This window comes from Gobio gobio (assembly GCF_949357685.1).
Source record: "Gobio gobio genome assembly, chromosome: 1".
Taxonomy (NCBI): domain Eukaryota; kingdom Metazoa; phylum Chordata; class Actinopteri; order Cypriniformes; family Gobionidae; genus Gobio; species Gobio gobio.
In genome coordinates, this window is record NC_137097.1 from 31,687,193 (window position 1) to 31,702,246 (window position 15,054).

General features: G+C 37.5%; 1 protein-coding gene across 1 annotated transcript; it reads left to right on the plus strand.

The window, feature by feature from the left end:
• Nucleotides 1-330: 330 nt before the first annotated feature.
• cenpx (centromere protein X) lies at nucleotides 331-9,031 on the plus strand. The gene is made up of 5 exons (XM_079816422.1): nucleotides 331-413; nucleotides 573-624; nucleotides 4,132-4,185; nucleotides 4,279-4,367; nucleotides 8,854-9,031. Exons 1-5 carry the CDS (start codon nucleotides 378-380, stop codon nucleotides 8,866-8,868), a joined length of 246 nt encoding a protein of 81 aa, XP_079672548.1. The 5' UTR covers nucleotides 331-377; the 3' UTR covers nucleotides 8,869-9,031.
• The last annotated feature ends 6,023 nt before the right edge of the window (nucleotides 9,032-15,054 follow it).

A 15,054-nucleotide genomic window follows, 5' to 3' on the forward strand; every position in this document is an offset into this window, starting at 1 on the left:
TTCAGCGAAAACGGGATGCGAAATTTCCCATCAAATATTTAATTCTTCATTAAACGTTTGAAGCATGGACTGTAAAAAAAGGTTTGAAGCATAGGCCTATGTGTTTTCGTGTGCTAGAGTATCGAGGACGAAACCTGCAAAAACCAAATGTAATACATAAATAAATAAATAAATAAATACATCCACATATTCCTGCATAAATATATCATCAAATGTGCGTGGAGATAAATGTAAACATACTGTTTATTAAATGACATACCAATGAGTTCACAGCTCAGTCCAGAAGATGGCGTTAATGCACCTCGTTTGCAAACTGCCAAAACCCACTGAGGAAGAAGAAGACGCAACTGGAACCTTCATGACAACCGCGGGAAAGAATGGCGAACGCGGGAAATGAGATCGCATTTAAAAAGGTAGTATAGCTATTTCAACACGTTTAAATGGTTACTTCTAATAGTCTTTAACGCACAGCGCATAATATGACACCAAGTCGAACATATTTAGCTCATTGGCGTCTTTCGTGATGTTGCATTGATTCCTGTTTATAATGGCTTACATCTCTCTGTTTTTAGGAAACTGTTGCCAAACTTTTGACACGCTCTTTCAAGGAGGACAAAACCAAAGGTGAGACTGTTGACAGTCAGGCACACGCAGCTGGTAACATGAGAGAATGTGTTTTCTAAGGGATATTGACCCTGGACCACAAAACCAGTCAAGGGTCATTTTTTTTATTTAGATGTATACATAATCTAAATAAATAAGCTTTCCATTGATGTGTGGTTTGTTAGGATAGGACAATATTTGGCCCGAGATACTATTGAAAATCTGGAATCTGAGGGTGGAAAAAAATCTAAATATTGAGAAAATCTCCTTTTAAATTTGTCCAAATGAAGTCCTTAGCAATGCGTGTTACTATTAATAATACATTTTTAGATGTATTTACAATAGGACATTTCAGAAGCGGACAATATAGTTTTTTTACTTCCTAAGTAAGTTTTAAGTATTTATGCGTGTTTTTCTTTGGAAAACTTTTACTACATTCCAAAGCATAATGTCGTAGTAGTTAAAAGTAGTTTTTTTACCTTTAACTTTTAATTACATTAAAAATGTAGTACTTTCATGAACTCAAGTAAAATTTGTATTTCTTTTATTTGAGTAAAAGTATACAGTAGGCAAATGATATTCAATATGAAACGTAGTGCAGTAAAAAGTATGACTTTTTTTTTTGGAATGTTGTGAAGTAAAAGTTTTCCAAAGAAGAGCACTAATAAAGTTCATATACCTGAAAAATAAAACTACTTGGAAAGTAAAAATACTTCATCACTGTCCGCCTCTGGGAAATTTACAAAATATCTTCATGGAACGTGATCTTAATATCCTATTGATTTTTGGCATAAAAGAAAAATTGATCATTTTGACCCATACAATGTATTGTTGGGTATTGCCACAAATATACCCGCGAGACTCATGACTGGTTTTGTGCTCGGGTCACATATTATCAAGCCAGTCTTTCGATTTGGCCACCTGTCATAATGGCCAAACGCATCATAATTTTGTTCTTCATTTTCTTTGTGGCCAGTACGGTGAATCAAAACAAAGCAAAACCTTTTGTATTCAGAGCTAAACACCAGGGGTACATTCTTTGTGCGTGAATTACTCAGTTATCTGGATTTTACTGTTGACGAATTCACTTAGGATTGTTTGGTTCTTCACACAGTAGTGAGATACAAGTTGTGACACTAGCTTTATGTTTAAATATTATAATGCTATTTATTTTTACATTTCATCTAGGCTATATTGATTATTAAAAGTGCAAAGATGCGCAATGTCAAATACAGAGTGGATCAGAATGAATCAGTAAATTTCGTTTTGTATAAATTGTATCTTAATTTTAATCAATGTTTCCTCAACCAATTGCCTGGATTTAATAAAATAAGAAGCAAATAGACTATAGCAGACAATAATCGTGAAATGAAGGCGCCGGAGCGATCAGTATTGTGTGTGTCAGATAGTTTACAAAATCAAATGATTCTGACAGTTTTTGCCATTTGAAATTACTTTCACTTTCTTTTATAAATTTGAATTCTGGAAAAAGTGGCTGGTAAAATTGGGCATCCACCAGCCACTGTGGCTAAAGTTAATTTCCCACCCTGTTGGGAATGCTGTCTATGTTTGGGAATCTGGCGACGGTATGAAAGCCCCATTTTATTTTGGCTTGTTGAGGATTTCGGTAAGGGAACTGGATGTAGGTTGGGTCCAAGGAAATAATTGCATCCAACATTTGTCACAGCTGTCTTTTATAGGGTTTGACACAAATTACGCATTGTGTTTAAAATTGACAAAATATATATATATATATATTTGGTTCTTACACACACATTACGCACACATCCCTGCTGTTTTAATCCGTCTCTTTTGTCCACTTCTGTCATGATTTTTTTGAGGTGAGGGTCTGGGCGGGTAAATGTTTGGGGTTTTTTCAGATCTTTCGATCTAATGGACGAAATAAGCTGGACAATGGAAAGTGGACAAACTCAAAGCATTTTAGACCCATTTACTCCTGTAGCGTCGTCCGCCTGTGATCCGATCGATCAAAACACATCTTAATACCAGGTGTAAACAGGGCCTGATCACTTGTAGCTAGAGCTGCAACTAACGATTATTTTTTCTGTCGACTAATCTAACGATTATTTTTTCGATTAGTCGACTAATCTAACGATTATTTTTCCAGATTAATCTTATTATTCTTTTTTACTGATTATTGTATTTCAAAAAGGGTAGTGAATTTGTATATTATTTTAACATGAAATCAATGAATGATGACAATATTAATTGTATTTCAGGAAGGGTAGTGTACATAGTATGCCATTTTATAATGAAATATATGAACACAAGAAGCTTTTTAAACATAATATATAATGATACTATTCATCATAAAATGTATACAGAGTAGGCCTAATTAGGAAAAGTTGTTTACTATAGTAGTTGAGTATGATTTACTTATTGATTTGTGTCAATAGTAAACGAAAATGCACTTGTATTTATCTGCAAAAGGTTCACATACAGGAACTTTCAGCATAGTTTTAATGTATAACTAGTCGTCTATTTTGAAGATACATGTGCATAAACAACGACTAAAGCTGCCAGAAGTTTTTGCCCAAACTTCAAAGACACATTTAAATGATTAAAGCTAGAGGCATATCTTAACTTTAATGTTACGTTAATCATGTAAACTACCTATATACAGCAAGTTATGCATATGTGTTTGGGACAGAGCGGAACCAGGTCGCATTAACAGGAGATATATGCAGCCCATAATAAATAAAAGCACGAGACGTACTGGGGTCGGAGAAGAACCCAGGAAAATACGGTCTGTTGCAATACACGCGCCACGGTTCAGCTGCGCGAGAGAACACTGGCAGCAGGGTTGCCAGGTTTACACAACAAAACCCACCCATTCGTTACTCAAAACTAGCCCGAAACAAGCCCAATCGCGTTTCGGGGAGGTTCTCTGGTAAACACCGCGTTCGGGGGGTTAAATATGTGTGTTTTTTTGCTTCAACCCGCGGACATGAGACACAGCCCGCGGCAACAGTGTAGAAGTAGCCCAATTCCGCGGAAAAAAGCGGACTTGGCAACACTGATTGGCAGTGTGAAAGCTCCCGCTCTCCACGCGCACAGCTTCTGCTCTGCCACCGCGTGCAGTGTGAAACCGACGTTACAGAGCGAACAAAGCACAGTTTTACTCTGCTTCTGTTTAAAGTACTCCCACACTTTTGAATGTCGCGGTCTGGCTTTATATGATAAATTATCATTTTCACTATGCCCGGGAGCAGAAGCTGCCATTATTCTAGATCTTCTGTTCCATTCTAGAACGTAAATAATGTGCCGCCGACGCATCGACGCATTTCACGTCGACGCGTCGTTGCAGCCCTACTTGTAGCCCTTTCCAGTTCACTTTTACTGAACTGGTTTTTGGTGCTTTTAAAGTGTTCTATATGTTTGGCCACCCTTACAGTATTGTCCCATACAGGTAGCTTTGCATATGTGTGAAGAGTTGGGATAAAGACAGAAACATTAAAGTTACTCAGGGAATTCTCAGCATTCAGTCATGACGTTTTTCTTCTACAGTCAGTAGTGATGCTGTCGTACTCATGGCGGAGATGCTGAAAGTATTTGTTGAAGGTAAGGCAAACTTTACCTGTACAGCCGTTGTGTAGTTTATGGTACAGTATAGTTTCTCTCAGTATTAATATGAGGATTGTCTATATGACACAGAGGCAACACGCAGAGCTGTTAAACAGGCCAGCAGTGAGGACTGTGACACCGTTGATATTGAGCACTTTGAGAAGATTCTGCCACAATTGGTGAGTTTTGTCTGTTTTTGAGATGTCTATTGTTATTTGTAATGGGGTCTTATGATGCTTATTAATGTTTTCCTTTTCCTTTAGTGTTTAATGTATCTGTTTGTGCATGTGTAAGATCTGCAAGGTTACAAGACTCAGTGATTTATTATCTAATAGTGTTGTCAAAAGTACCGACAGGGATACCAAGTCGGTACTGAAATTAAAAAAAATTGATGCTTTGAGTGCTGTTGAGCTGGATTCAAAAAGCTCTTTTGAAGCGCTGGTCATTGTAGCCAATCACAGACATATTTGCACAATGGGCAATCAGAGCTGTTTACAATTCCGCTCAACAGCGCTCAAAGAGTCACATTTTTTAAATTTCAGTAACGACTTGGTATCGCGGTCGGTACTTTTGACAACACTACTGATCCAGACCAGCAATATAAAATGTTAGCATAATGCCACCCAAAGGCATACAGGTCAAAGACGAGACGTCACAATTTGTCCGCATCAAATAAAATGTACAAAAGTAATTTAATACACATAAAAATGTTAAATGCAAGTAAAGTGTCTACTTTAATATTTAAAATAATTTTCAACATATGGAAATTATGTTCCAAAGTGTAAAATTGTCATTCAGCGTAATGGTCCGGATTTAAACATCTTTAAATAAACTTAATAAAAAATAAAATACCATGTTTTATTGTTTATATATTATATGTATTATTATTATTTAGTAGGGCTGGGTATTGACACAAATTTCACAATTCGATTAGATTTTGATTCACAAGCTTTCGATTTGATTCGATTTTCGATTCAATTCAATATCGATTATTTTAGATATATATCAGGTATAATGCATGGCCAATTTTCTCAAGGAAAACAAATCTCTGAACTAATGTTGTAAACTATGGGAGTCATTTGGTGGTACTACATTAGCCTACTAATATTGAAGGTAAAAATTAACTGATTTGTATACAAACACTAGCCTGGACGCCAGCCGAACTTAGCCCCACCCACAACATTTTTACTCGGGCAGTTCGTTCTGGACTTGATCGGTAGAGAAGTAATTATGCCTCGGACCAATGAAATTGTCAGGGCGGGCTTTAGACGATGATGGACAGATGATCAACATTAACGTAATCATCCACGTCATCAAAGGCGCTTGGGTTGAATTTGTTCTAATCCTAAACGGAGAACTTGTTGGTAAGTACTCTGTGTATCCTTAAATTCTTTTTTTTACAACACCGATCTCATCTTTTTCTTCTAACGTTAGGCTACTTATTCCAGCGTGCGTGCAGCAGGGTTGCCAAGTTTTTACAACAAAACCCGCCCAATTGCTAACGTTCCTCAAAAAACTAGCCAAAAACAAGCCCAATAGCTTTCCAGAGGGGGTTCTCTGGGAAAAAAGGTATTTAGGGGGTAAAATATGTGTTATTTTGGCAGGGATGGCAGCTAAAATCGCGTTCCTGGGTCTGTATATCACATAATTGGGGTCGCTTCAACCCGCGGACATGGCAACACAGTGCAGTCGAGTTCTGTTGACATTTGACAACTAACGTTATGCGTCGCTCCGTTGCTCTGATTGGTTGTAGGTCTATCCAATTGAGGTCTTTCCTGGTTCGGTTGAAACACGCCCCATAATCACAGCCCAATGGAGCAGTATCAGACTCATATTCTGACTAGAATTGAGTATGACGACGTCAGGCTATACAAACACTTAAATTACACTAAATTATTTTAGTTTTTTTATAATAATAAAGTTATAATATTAACTTTACAATTAAATAATCATATTTCTACTTCAATTAGTTTTTTTAAATATAAACATTTGGCTGTCATAAACTTGCCAGATTTATTCATAGGCTATAAATATTGAAGAACATTAAAAATGACAGTCAACAGCCTATGTAATGTGGTGCATATAATTAGCAAAATGCTCCTCTCTAGAGTTAATTTTTCTAGCTGACTAACGAGTTTATGGACACTGGATATAGTTTTTCTGAGGTAAATGACGTTGCATGCCATTGTTTAGGCTACTAGCCATTTTACTTGCGTCTTTCTGCGGTTAAAACACTTGAGCTATTCTATGTGACATGATACGGATTTCAGTAAGTTGTCCTGTATCTTTTAACACACTTTCAGATGCTTATTCATGTATATTTCGCGCTGTTACTGGTATAAGGGGGAAGAGAGATCCGTTCATATTTGCTCCGCGCTGCCGGTTCTCTTGAGCTGAGCTGTGGCTGTTGGCAGAGCGACCTCGCGCCCCGGCAGCAGAGCGGTATTTATGCTTTTGAATTTCGTAAAAAATAGACGTAATTTGAAATCTGAGACTTTGTTTCATATCAATAGTAATAAAGCACAAAGATTATTGCGATTTATTGGATGGGAGGTGCACTACAACTGAAAATAGGATGACTAGTCGATTCTTGGGATTTAAGAATCGATATTGTTTTGTAAAAGTGAGAATCGATTAAAATCGACAAATCAATATTTTTCACCCAGCCCTATTATTTAGTATTATATTATTTAAATAACCAGGGGGATTTTGTCCCGAAAATGCAGTTTGTAAGAGATCATTCAGTGTAACAGGATCAAGAAGCCATTCTAAAATCATATAAAAAACAGATAATCATTGGACAGTCTGTGACATCATCAAAAGGCAGCCTGAAGACCACTTGTTGCTGCATAAAAGTGAATTCATTGCTCTGAAATATTAGCCTGATGTCATCATACTCAGATTCTAGTCAGAATATGAGTCTGATACTGCACTGTTGGCCTGTGATTATGGGGCGTTTTAACCGAACCAGGAAAGAAAATGCCTCTGCACTCAATTGGATAGACCTACAACCAATCAGAGCACAGGAGTAAGTGACGTATGTTGAGCAATGCATAGTAGTCAACAGAACTCAACTGCACGCACACTGGAAGAAGTGTCTTAGGTATTTTTAGATCTTTGCAGCTGTTTTAAAAAGAATTTAAGGATACACGGAGTACTTACCAATACGATCATCATTTTTGAGCGAAATAATAAAGGTGATTGCATATACGAACAAGTTCTCCGTTTACGATTAGAGCTAATTTAACCCAAGCGCTCTTTGGTGACTTGGATGATTACGTTACTGTTGATCATCTGTCCATCATCACATAAAGCCCGCCCTGACAATTTGATTGGTCCGAACAGCTCTAGTTCAAGCATAGTTGCTCCACAACGGATCAAGTCCAGACTGAATTTCCCGACCTCAAATATTGTGGGCGGGGCTAAGTTTGGCTGGCATCCAGGCAACTTAAATATTTGATAATTGCTCCTTTTCATGGTGTGGTAGCCTAAAGCTGGGTGCACACTGTGCGATTTATAATAGTCCTTCACGATTATTCCTTGTCAGATTGTACCAACATGATCCCCGCTGTAAGCCATGTCACACTGTAAGAGCTCAGTTGTCATTAATGTCAGACTGTACGATAGTCAAGACGCGCTAAAAATGGACACGCAAGAATACTCGTCCCGAGTTTTATATCATCAATCAATGATGCGTTCAGTGACAGTGAGCTGCATTACACGCGGTATTGAAATGGTGGCTACAAAGAAATATCAAGCGCTCATTTTGGTCATAGTTTGTCTTGAAAAACGAAGATAATTTGACGGTCGTCGTAGGAGAAGTCGCACTGCAGGATTGTGCGGCAAATCTTCTGACACTGCCAGAATTTCGTCTGAGGTAAAATTTGATCTCAGCGGTCATTAATCGGCTGTCGGTGAACATGTCAAACTAACGATCAAAGACTTCAGATTTTAGCCTAGGATCAGAGGAATCTTTAGGATTTGCTAAATTTGTCTCAGACGGCCAAATCGTGGCCAAAATCGCACCATGTGCACCCGGCTTTAGTTACAAAACCGCATGTCATTCTGGGAAATGCCAAAAAAACACTTATATTGTTAGATTTTTTTTTTTTAAAGTATCAATATCACTAAATCACTACAGTATCATTGTATATCATTGCATATAAATAACAATTTTAGCATCTTATTTATTTTAAAGATAAATGAGGAATGTCATATTTGAATGCACTTTTGGATTGTTTAATTTGTATTATTGAGTCATTTTAGATGCCCACGAACAGAGAGAGTTGAAAGGCACTGTACAATTCCAAACGCTGTTATAAAATTACCCTAAAACATGAAATATGAGAGAAATTGCTGATTTATGTTGCAATATGATGGAAAATTAGGTCATCGCCATGTGAAAAGCTTCATTGCATCAGCCAAACCCAGCAAGTAAATGTAACTTAAAATAGTATGTTGGAAATGCACATCTACAAAGCCTTGTATAGATTACTCAGGATAGGAAGTGTGTTTTTATATAATTATACAAAGTAAGTTTTTGCAACAAATCCAAATTCCAAAAAACAGATTTATTTGTAAAATTCTTACAGCCTCAATGATTCATTTTTATCTGATGAATAGCAAAACTATCATAATTTCTCACAGTCAAATTTTCCTTTGCAGCTTCTTGACTTTTAGTTTAGCTGTGGAGCCAGCAGATGGCGACGCAACCTAGTCCTGCCGAACACAAACACCCTGGACTTCACTTCGCCTCTTTACAAATGTAGCAATCTTATTTTGACTGTGTGCATGTATTAAATGTATGACTAATTCAATAAAATTGTTAATGAGTGATCCCGTTTATGTTGTTCAGTGGTTTATGTGTCCTCTGTGAAGACGTCGGGCCTGCTGGTTAGCGGCGCTGTGGTTACGGCCTCCTGGTGAAGAGGTCTCGAGTCTTGCCCCATGGCTCTGTGGGCCACCTGTGCTCTGCTCAGCGGCAGGTGCTTCCAGCATGCTCTGCCCCGCTCCCCCATCAAAGCCCTTGAAGCAGTTGGAATTGATTAAAGTAATAAGGGAGGCAGCAAAGACCCTTAGATGATGACAAGTGGCAGGAAAAATACCCCCCCCCCCCCCCCGCCACTTTGAAGTTCCCCCCTCTTCCCCTCGCCGTCCTGCAAAGTGCTGCGGTTGAAGGTGTCACGGAGGTGAGAGGGCACAGGGCGGAATGTGTGTGTCTGCGTGCCAGTGTGTGTGCGGAGAGAGTGTCAGCCTGTTAAAATTATTGCGACCACACGCATAGTTGTTCAGTTTTAGTGGAAGCATAACAAAACAAATTGGAACCAAAGAACATGACACAGGAAGAGGAGAGGGGTGTAATTTTGAGGGTAAATAAACAAGACGTGAAGTCGCTCAAGGGGGCTCCCGGTCTTTCATCAAGGCAGAAAGAAAGCATTTGAGCTCTGATAACTGTGCTAACCTGCCGCCAGAGAGTTTCCTGTAGTGATGTCGAGGGGTTTGCTTGCATAGGTTTGTTGTTGGGTAAGCAGAGGACAAGGAAAGATCAACATGTTTGATTTTGTTAGATCCTGTAGTTAAGGGCAACTGCAAAAATATTGCTTGCATGTTGGAAACAAGGGCTTCTACGCTCACGGAAAGCCTGAAAACACTGGGCTATTTTATAATTGTGATTTTGTACAGGTGTTTTCAACTCGTTTTTCTAGTTATGTACAGCTTGAAAATGTAGTCTAGAAACTGCTTTCTGCCAATAAGTGTAAAATTGAGCAAATCTAGTTGTGATTCATGAGTGCAAAAATCATGGGTTTCTTTGGTCAAAATGTGGGAATCCTGTTCACATACACTGTAAAAAGTGATCAGTTGACTTGAGGTAAGTAAAAAAGGGGAAACTCGTTGCCTTAAAATTGATCAGTTGACTTGAGGTAAGTAAAAAATGGGAAACTCATTGCCTTAAAATTAAGTAAATAAACTTAATTTGTAGTTGAGAGAAAGAAGCTATGTGAACTAGACAATTCCACATACCTTCATTTTTTTCATGTAATAGCTGCACATAATTTATATATATATATATATATATATATATATATATATATATATATATATATATATATATACATTATAAACTCACCAAAAACGTCTTTACATTACATTACATTATTGTAATAGCTTTTTAAACATAAAAAATTTGTATTCCCTTAATGTAATGTCCCTAATGTAGTATTCTCCCCATCTCATCCAAGAAGTTCATGACTTTCTTTCTTCATTGGAAAATAAATAATTTTTTGAGGAAAACATTCCAGGATTCTTCCTTTTGAAACGGCATTGATTTGAACCTTCAACCGTTGGTTACCATTGAAGTCCATTATTTGGAGAACAATCCTGGAATGTTTACCTCAAAAAACTTGAATCGACTGAAGAAAGACATGAACATCTTGGAGAAATTTCATTTTGAAGTGAATACTTTATTATACTACTACTACTACTACTAACTAATAGTTGTCTGGTGTATTTTTTAAGCAGGTTAAGACTGGATTTAGATTTTTAAAATGTACTGTAAAGGAATAGCAATGCTTTGTTTTTTTAATAATAATAATAATAATAATGTGGATATTTAAATATTGCATTTCACAGGTAGTTTAAGATTGTTTAAGACTTAAATGTACTGTAAAGGAATGCTAATATTTCTTTTACAATAATGAAAATGACATGTTTTGGTGAATTTATAATGCAATACATTTCTCATAATGTAAACATTTGTATTACATTATGAGTTCAATATTTTATTACATTGAGAATTATTGCATTATGCACAGTTTTTACATGATGTGCTATTAGATTGAGTTGCTACACAGTTGCTACATGGTTTATTTCATTAAAGGTCCCATGGCATGAAATTGTCATTTTATGAGGTTTTTCAACATTAATATGAGTTCCCCTAGCCTGAATATTGTCCCCAAGTGGCTAGAAATTTTGATCGTTGTAAACCGAATTCTGGCTGTCTTTCTCTGCCTTTGAGAAAATGACAGGCCAGACTAGCCAATCTTGAAGTCTCCTGTTATGAAGTCAAAACAGGAACAGTTACCTCCCTTTCCTCCGCCCAGAGATTTTGGTACGCCCATGCAAGCGCCATATTTGTTTGTCCTCGAGAGATCATGGCTTGCGAACGAGTGAATGCTGGCAGTTTCTCAGTGTTTGGATGTATAAATGAAAACATAAGCCTTTTTTCAGTTCCTTCTGATCTGTGATCAGTGATTTCTGATGTGTAGCTAATTATTCAAGTTCACACAGAACTTTATTATTCGTGCACACGCTGCGGCCTTTCTCTCTCCCGACAGAACGGTGTTTTCTATCTTGTGAGTCAGTGTTTTTGTCTGTCCTCGTCGCGTCTATCTGTTCTACAATGTGCATACAGTCATGAGTTTCTGCTCAACATTGGCAGACTCACATCTCTTTAGAGATAAACCTCACGCACGCCGAAGCTCGGGCTGCACTTGCCGGTCGGCCTTCAACATCACCGACCCCCAGTCCTGCATCTGGCCCACAGCGGAGGCGCCAAACGCGGGGCGAGATTAAGCAGAAGGGGGGTAAGCGTGAGGGTCTCCGGGCTAGCCAGCCTAGCCCCACAATAAACTGGATTACATTCGATTACTGATGTTGTGTCTTTGTTTGCGCTGTGTACTCAATGCATGTCACTGACGCTTTTCATATGATAGGAAAATATCTAAAAACAATGCTTTAATCAACACTTACTCGTAACTCGTTCATCTCGACAGCTGTAATGGTTCATTGCATGTGTTACAAAGTTGGTAATAATGATGAAGACGGACTCGGCGTGACTGGGACTCGTGTTTATTCAGAACTCTCAGATACAAACACAATAAACTCATGCTGACAGACAGCGCTCTCACAAATCAGTAGTTACTATAAATAACTTTGTCTCTGGTCCGTGATGTCCGGTTCGCGAACGAATCATTCTTTTGAACCGAACCAGTTCACCAAATCGGACTGAATCGTTCTAAACGGTTCGCGTCTCCAGTCAGCGCTGATCCATAATTTACTAGATTTACTAACTTTCTGACATGAGTGACAGCTCCTCCGACTAGAAATAAACGAATAACCTGTAGTATATGCTAGTAACTACAACAGTTCACTGAACTGAGACGTGCTGAGAACTGATGAGAAGTGAACTCCGGCCCATCCATCTCTCTGGCAGCAGGCTTTGCTCGTGCCTGGTAGACCTCGTTAAATCACGCCCCCTCCGCTACAAGATCTGATACTCATTCAAATGCAAAGATGTCAGCCAATCACAACAGTGGACGTTTTTACTGAAGTCTCACAGCAGACACGCCTCTTGAAACAGGGCATTCAGCCACAGGGCAAACATCAGTATTGAAAACATTTATTTCTAAATTATGACATTTTATGATGTAAAAATCATACTAACAATATAAGTAGACCTCAGGAAACATTATAAAATAATAGAAAATGCCATGCCATGGGACCTTTAAGGTTTCCTCACTTTAGATTAAGTCAACTTTACAGTGGACTAATGTGCTTTTGAACATTTAGTGTAATGAACATAACACTAAAATCATACATATTTGTAGTACTTCAAACTTGGTAAGTCATCTTTCAATGATAAATTCTTTGTGTTCGCTGTGATTTGTTCTTTTTCAACACAATTTTTGCATTGGAATTAATTCTCACCAAGAGCATGTCTTCATAATTGCCTATATTTGATTAGCCTTGCATTCATTCCAGGTTTATTCATAGAAGAATTTGACTTTTTTTAGAAGGTTTGTCCAAACGTGCCAGAGAAAGAAAAGTTTTTTTTTCAAGGATGAAAAATACTTATGTTGGAAATCATTAAAGAGATCCATCAGTACATGCTTATATGGCTTATTTGCCATTTGTGAAAGAAAAAAAACCTCAATTTAATAGCAAAAACATCTTAGTTTAATTACCTTGGGTGGTTCTTGTCTTTCAAAAACAGCTTTGCTTGCTTCTATGAGTCATTGGGAGTCCTTTCAAACAACTGATTATGCTTAAAGTCTGTTAATTATGCATAATTAAAAACAAATTTCTGATTCTATTACAGATCATTTGCAGCCATTTCATGGTGTATTGGTAATGATGATTGTTTAATGTTATGAAGACACTAAATTCACTTTCTACATCTTCAAGGTATGTGTCTATTGTGAGAACAAAGTCCATTTTAGCGGCATACATGATCATGGCAACTCTGTGCATCTTAGTGGAACAAATGACCTCCGAAGGCAGCATTATTAAACATTTGAAAGTAGTTAAGACAAGAATGGAGGGGTGGGTTGAAACGAGTAATGACTTAAAGCTTTTCTTGATCCTACATTAAAGACTGGGAGTGTCAACAGCCATTCCAGACTCTTTGGAGAAGCTCTGGAGCGCTGAGCGAGACAGAGACTGATCCGTCTCCAATTCGGCAGTAGAGCTTGGATGGGTCTACACATAAGTCAGCATTCAAGTCTGTGGTTTGTGAGCAGTGAATTAGATACGATGTTATGGATGCAGGAGTTACAGCGGCGTGGCATTCTGACTAGTCAGGAGATCCATCTTCTACAGTAGCTCCATGGGATTTCACCCCAAAGTTTCCCTTGGATATATTCGTAAATCTCAGTAAAAACATAACACAGAGTACATCTTGATCGTTTTGTCACTTCTGGCAAAAACATTGTCTCCTGGAATAGTAAGAGAGGTTCAAGTTAAGCTGTATTGACAGCGTTTGTGGTGTTGTTGACTACCAAAAAACAAAACGTAATTTCAACTCCCCCCTTACATTTCTTAAAGCAAGAGATTAATTTACAGTAATGCAGTTGCAATAGAATTAAAGGCTTTAAAGCGCTATCTGTTGAGTAAAACATTATTTAAAGCTGCAGTCTGTAAGTTTTGCCTCTTTCGCCATCTCTGTTTGAAACCTGCAATTACAGTTATTTGCTGAATTATCTTTATGTGGGTTGTGCATCGACGGCTCCTCAGCGCGGATGGATCTAATGTGTTGAGAAGTATGTGTGGCTGTCATTCATTCATCACACCGGTGTGGATACTGTACTTCAATCACAGATTCTACACCCTCTAAATATGACCAAAATAAGAATTTTCCCGGCAAAATAACATCTGAACAAGTAACATGTCTGCCACTTTTGTTCTGACCAACTGAGAAAAAAAAACATTTCAATAAATCGTGTAACCAACGGTGATCAAATCTAACGTTCGCTTAGCTCACATCACATCAAACCATGCATATTATTATTGTTATACTTTGTTCTCAAATTGTTAATGTTAACATCAGCATTGCGTGACTGTGTATTTAGTGTGTATTAGGGTTACCTGATGATTTCAGTTTTTGTCCAGTCTAATCTTTTGTTTTTGACTACGGGTGAATCTCCAGTTGTCACTGTTGATTTCCTGGATTACAATCCGCCATCAAAATGATACGTTTGTTTAATTATTCCAGCTAGAGGTCGACCGATAGTGGATTTTACCGATACGATAACTACCGCACTTGCACTTTTTTTAAACACTAAAATATTATAAATAAATGTTTCTTTAGCTCTAACCTAGAAACGTACATTTTATAGGTAACACTTTGCAAGTCCCATTTGTTAAAATGGATGTATTAGCTTACATGAATGAAATGCATTATGCAAAATACATTTTACAGCATGTATTCATATTTGAGCAATAAAATTGTACTTTGATCATTCATGTTAGGTGTTAGGCATAGTTTTAACAGATCAAATACAAATTAAAACTCAATTAAAAATTATATACAATACTTCTACAGCATTTATTAACCTTAATTAATGTTACAAATGGAATCTTATTGTAAGT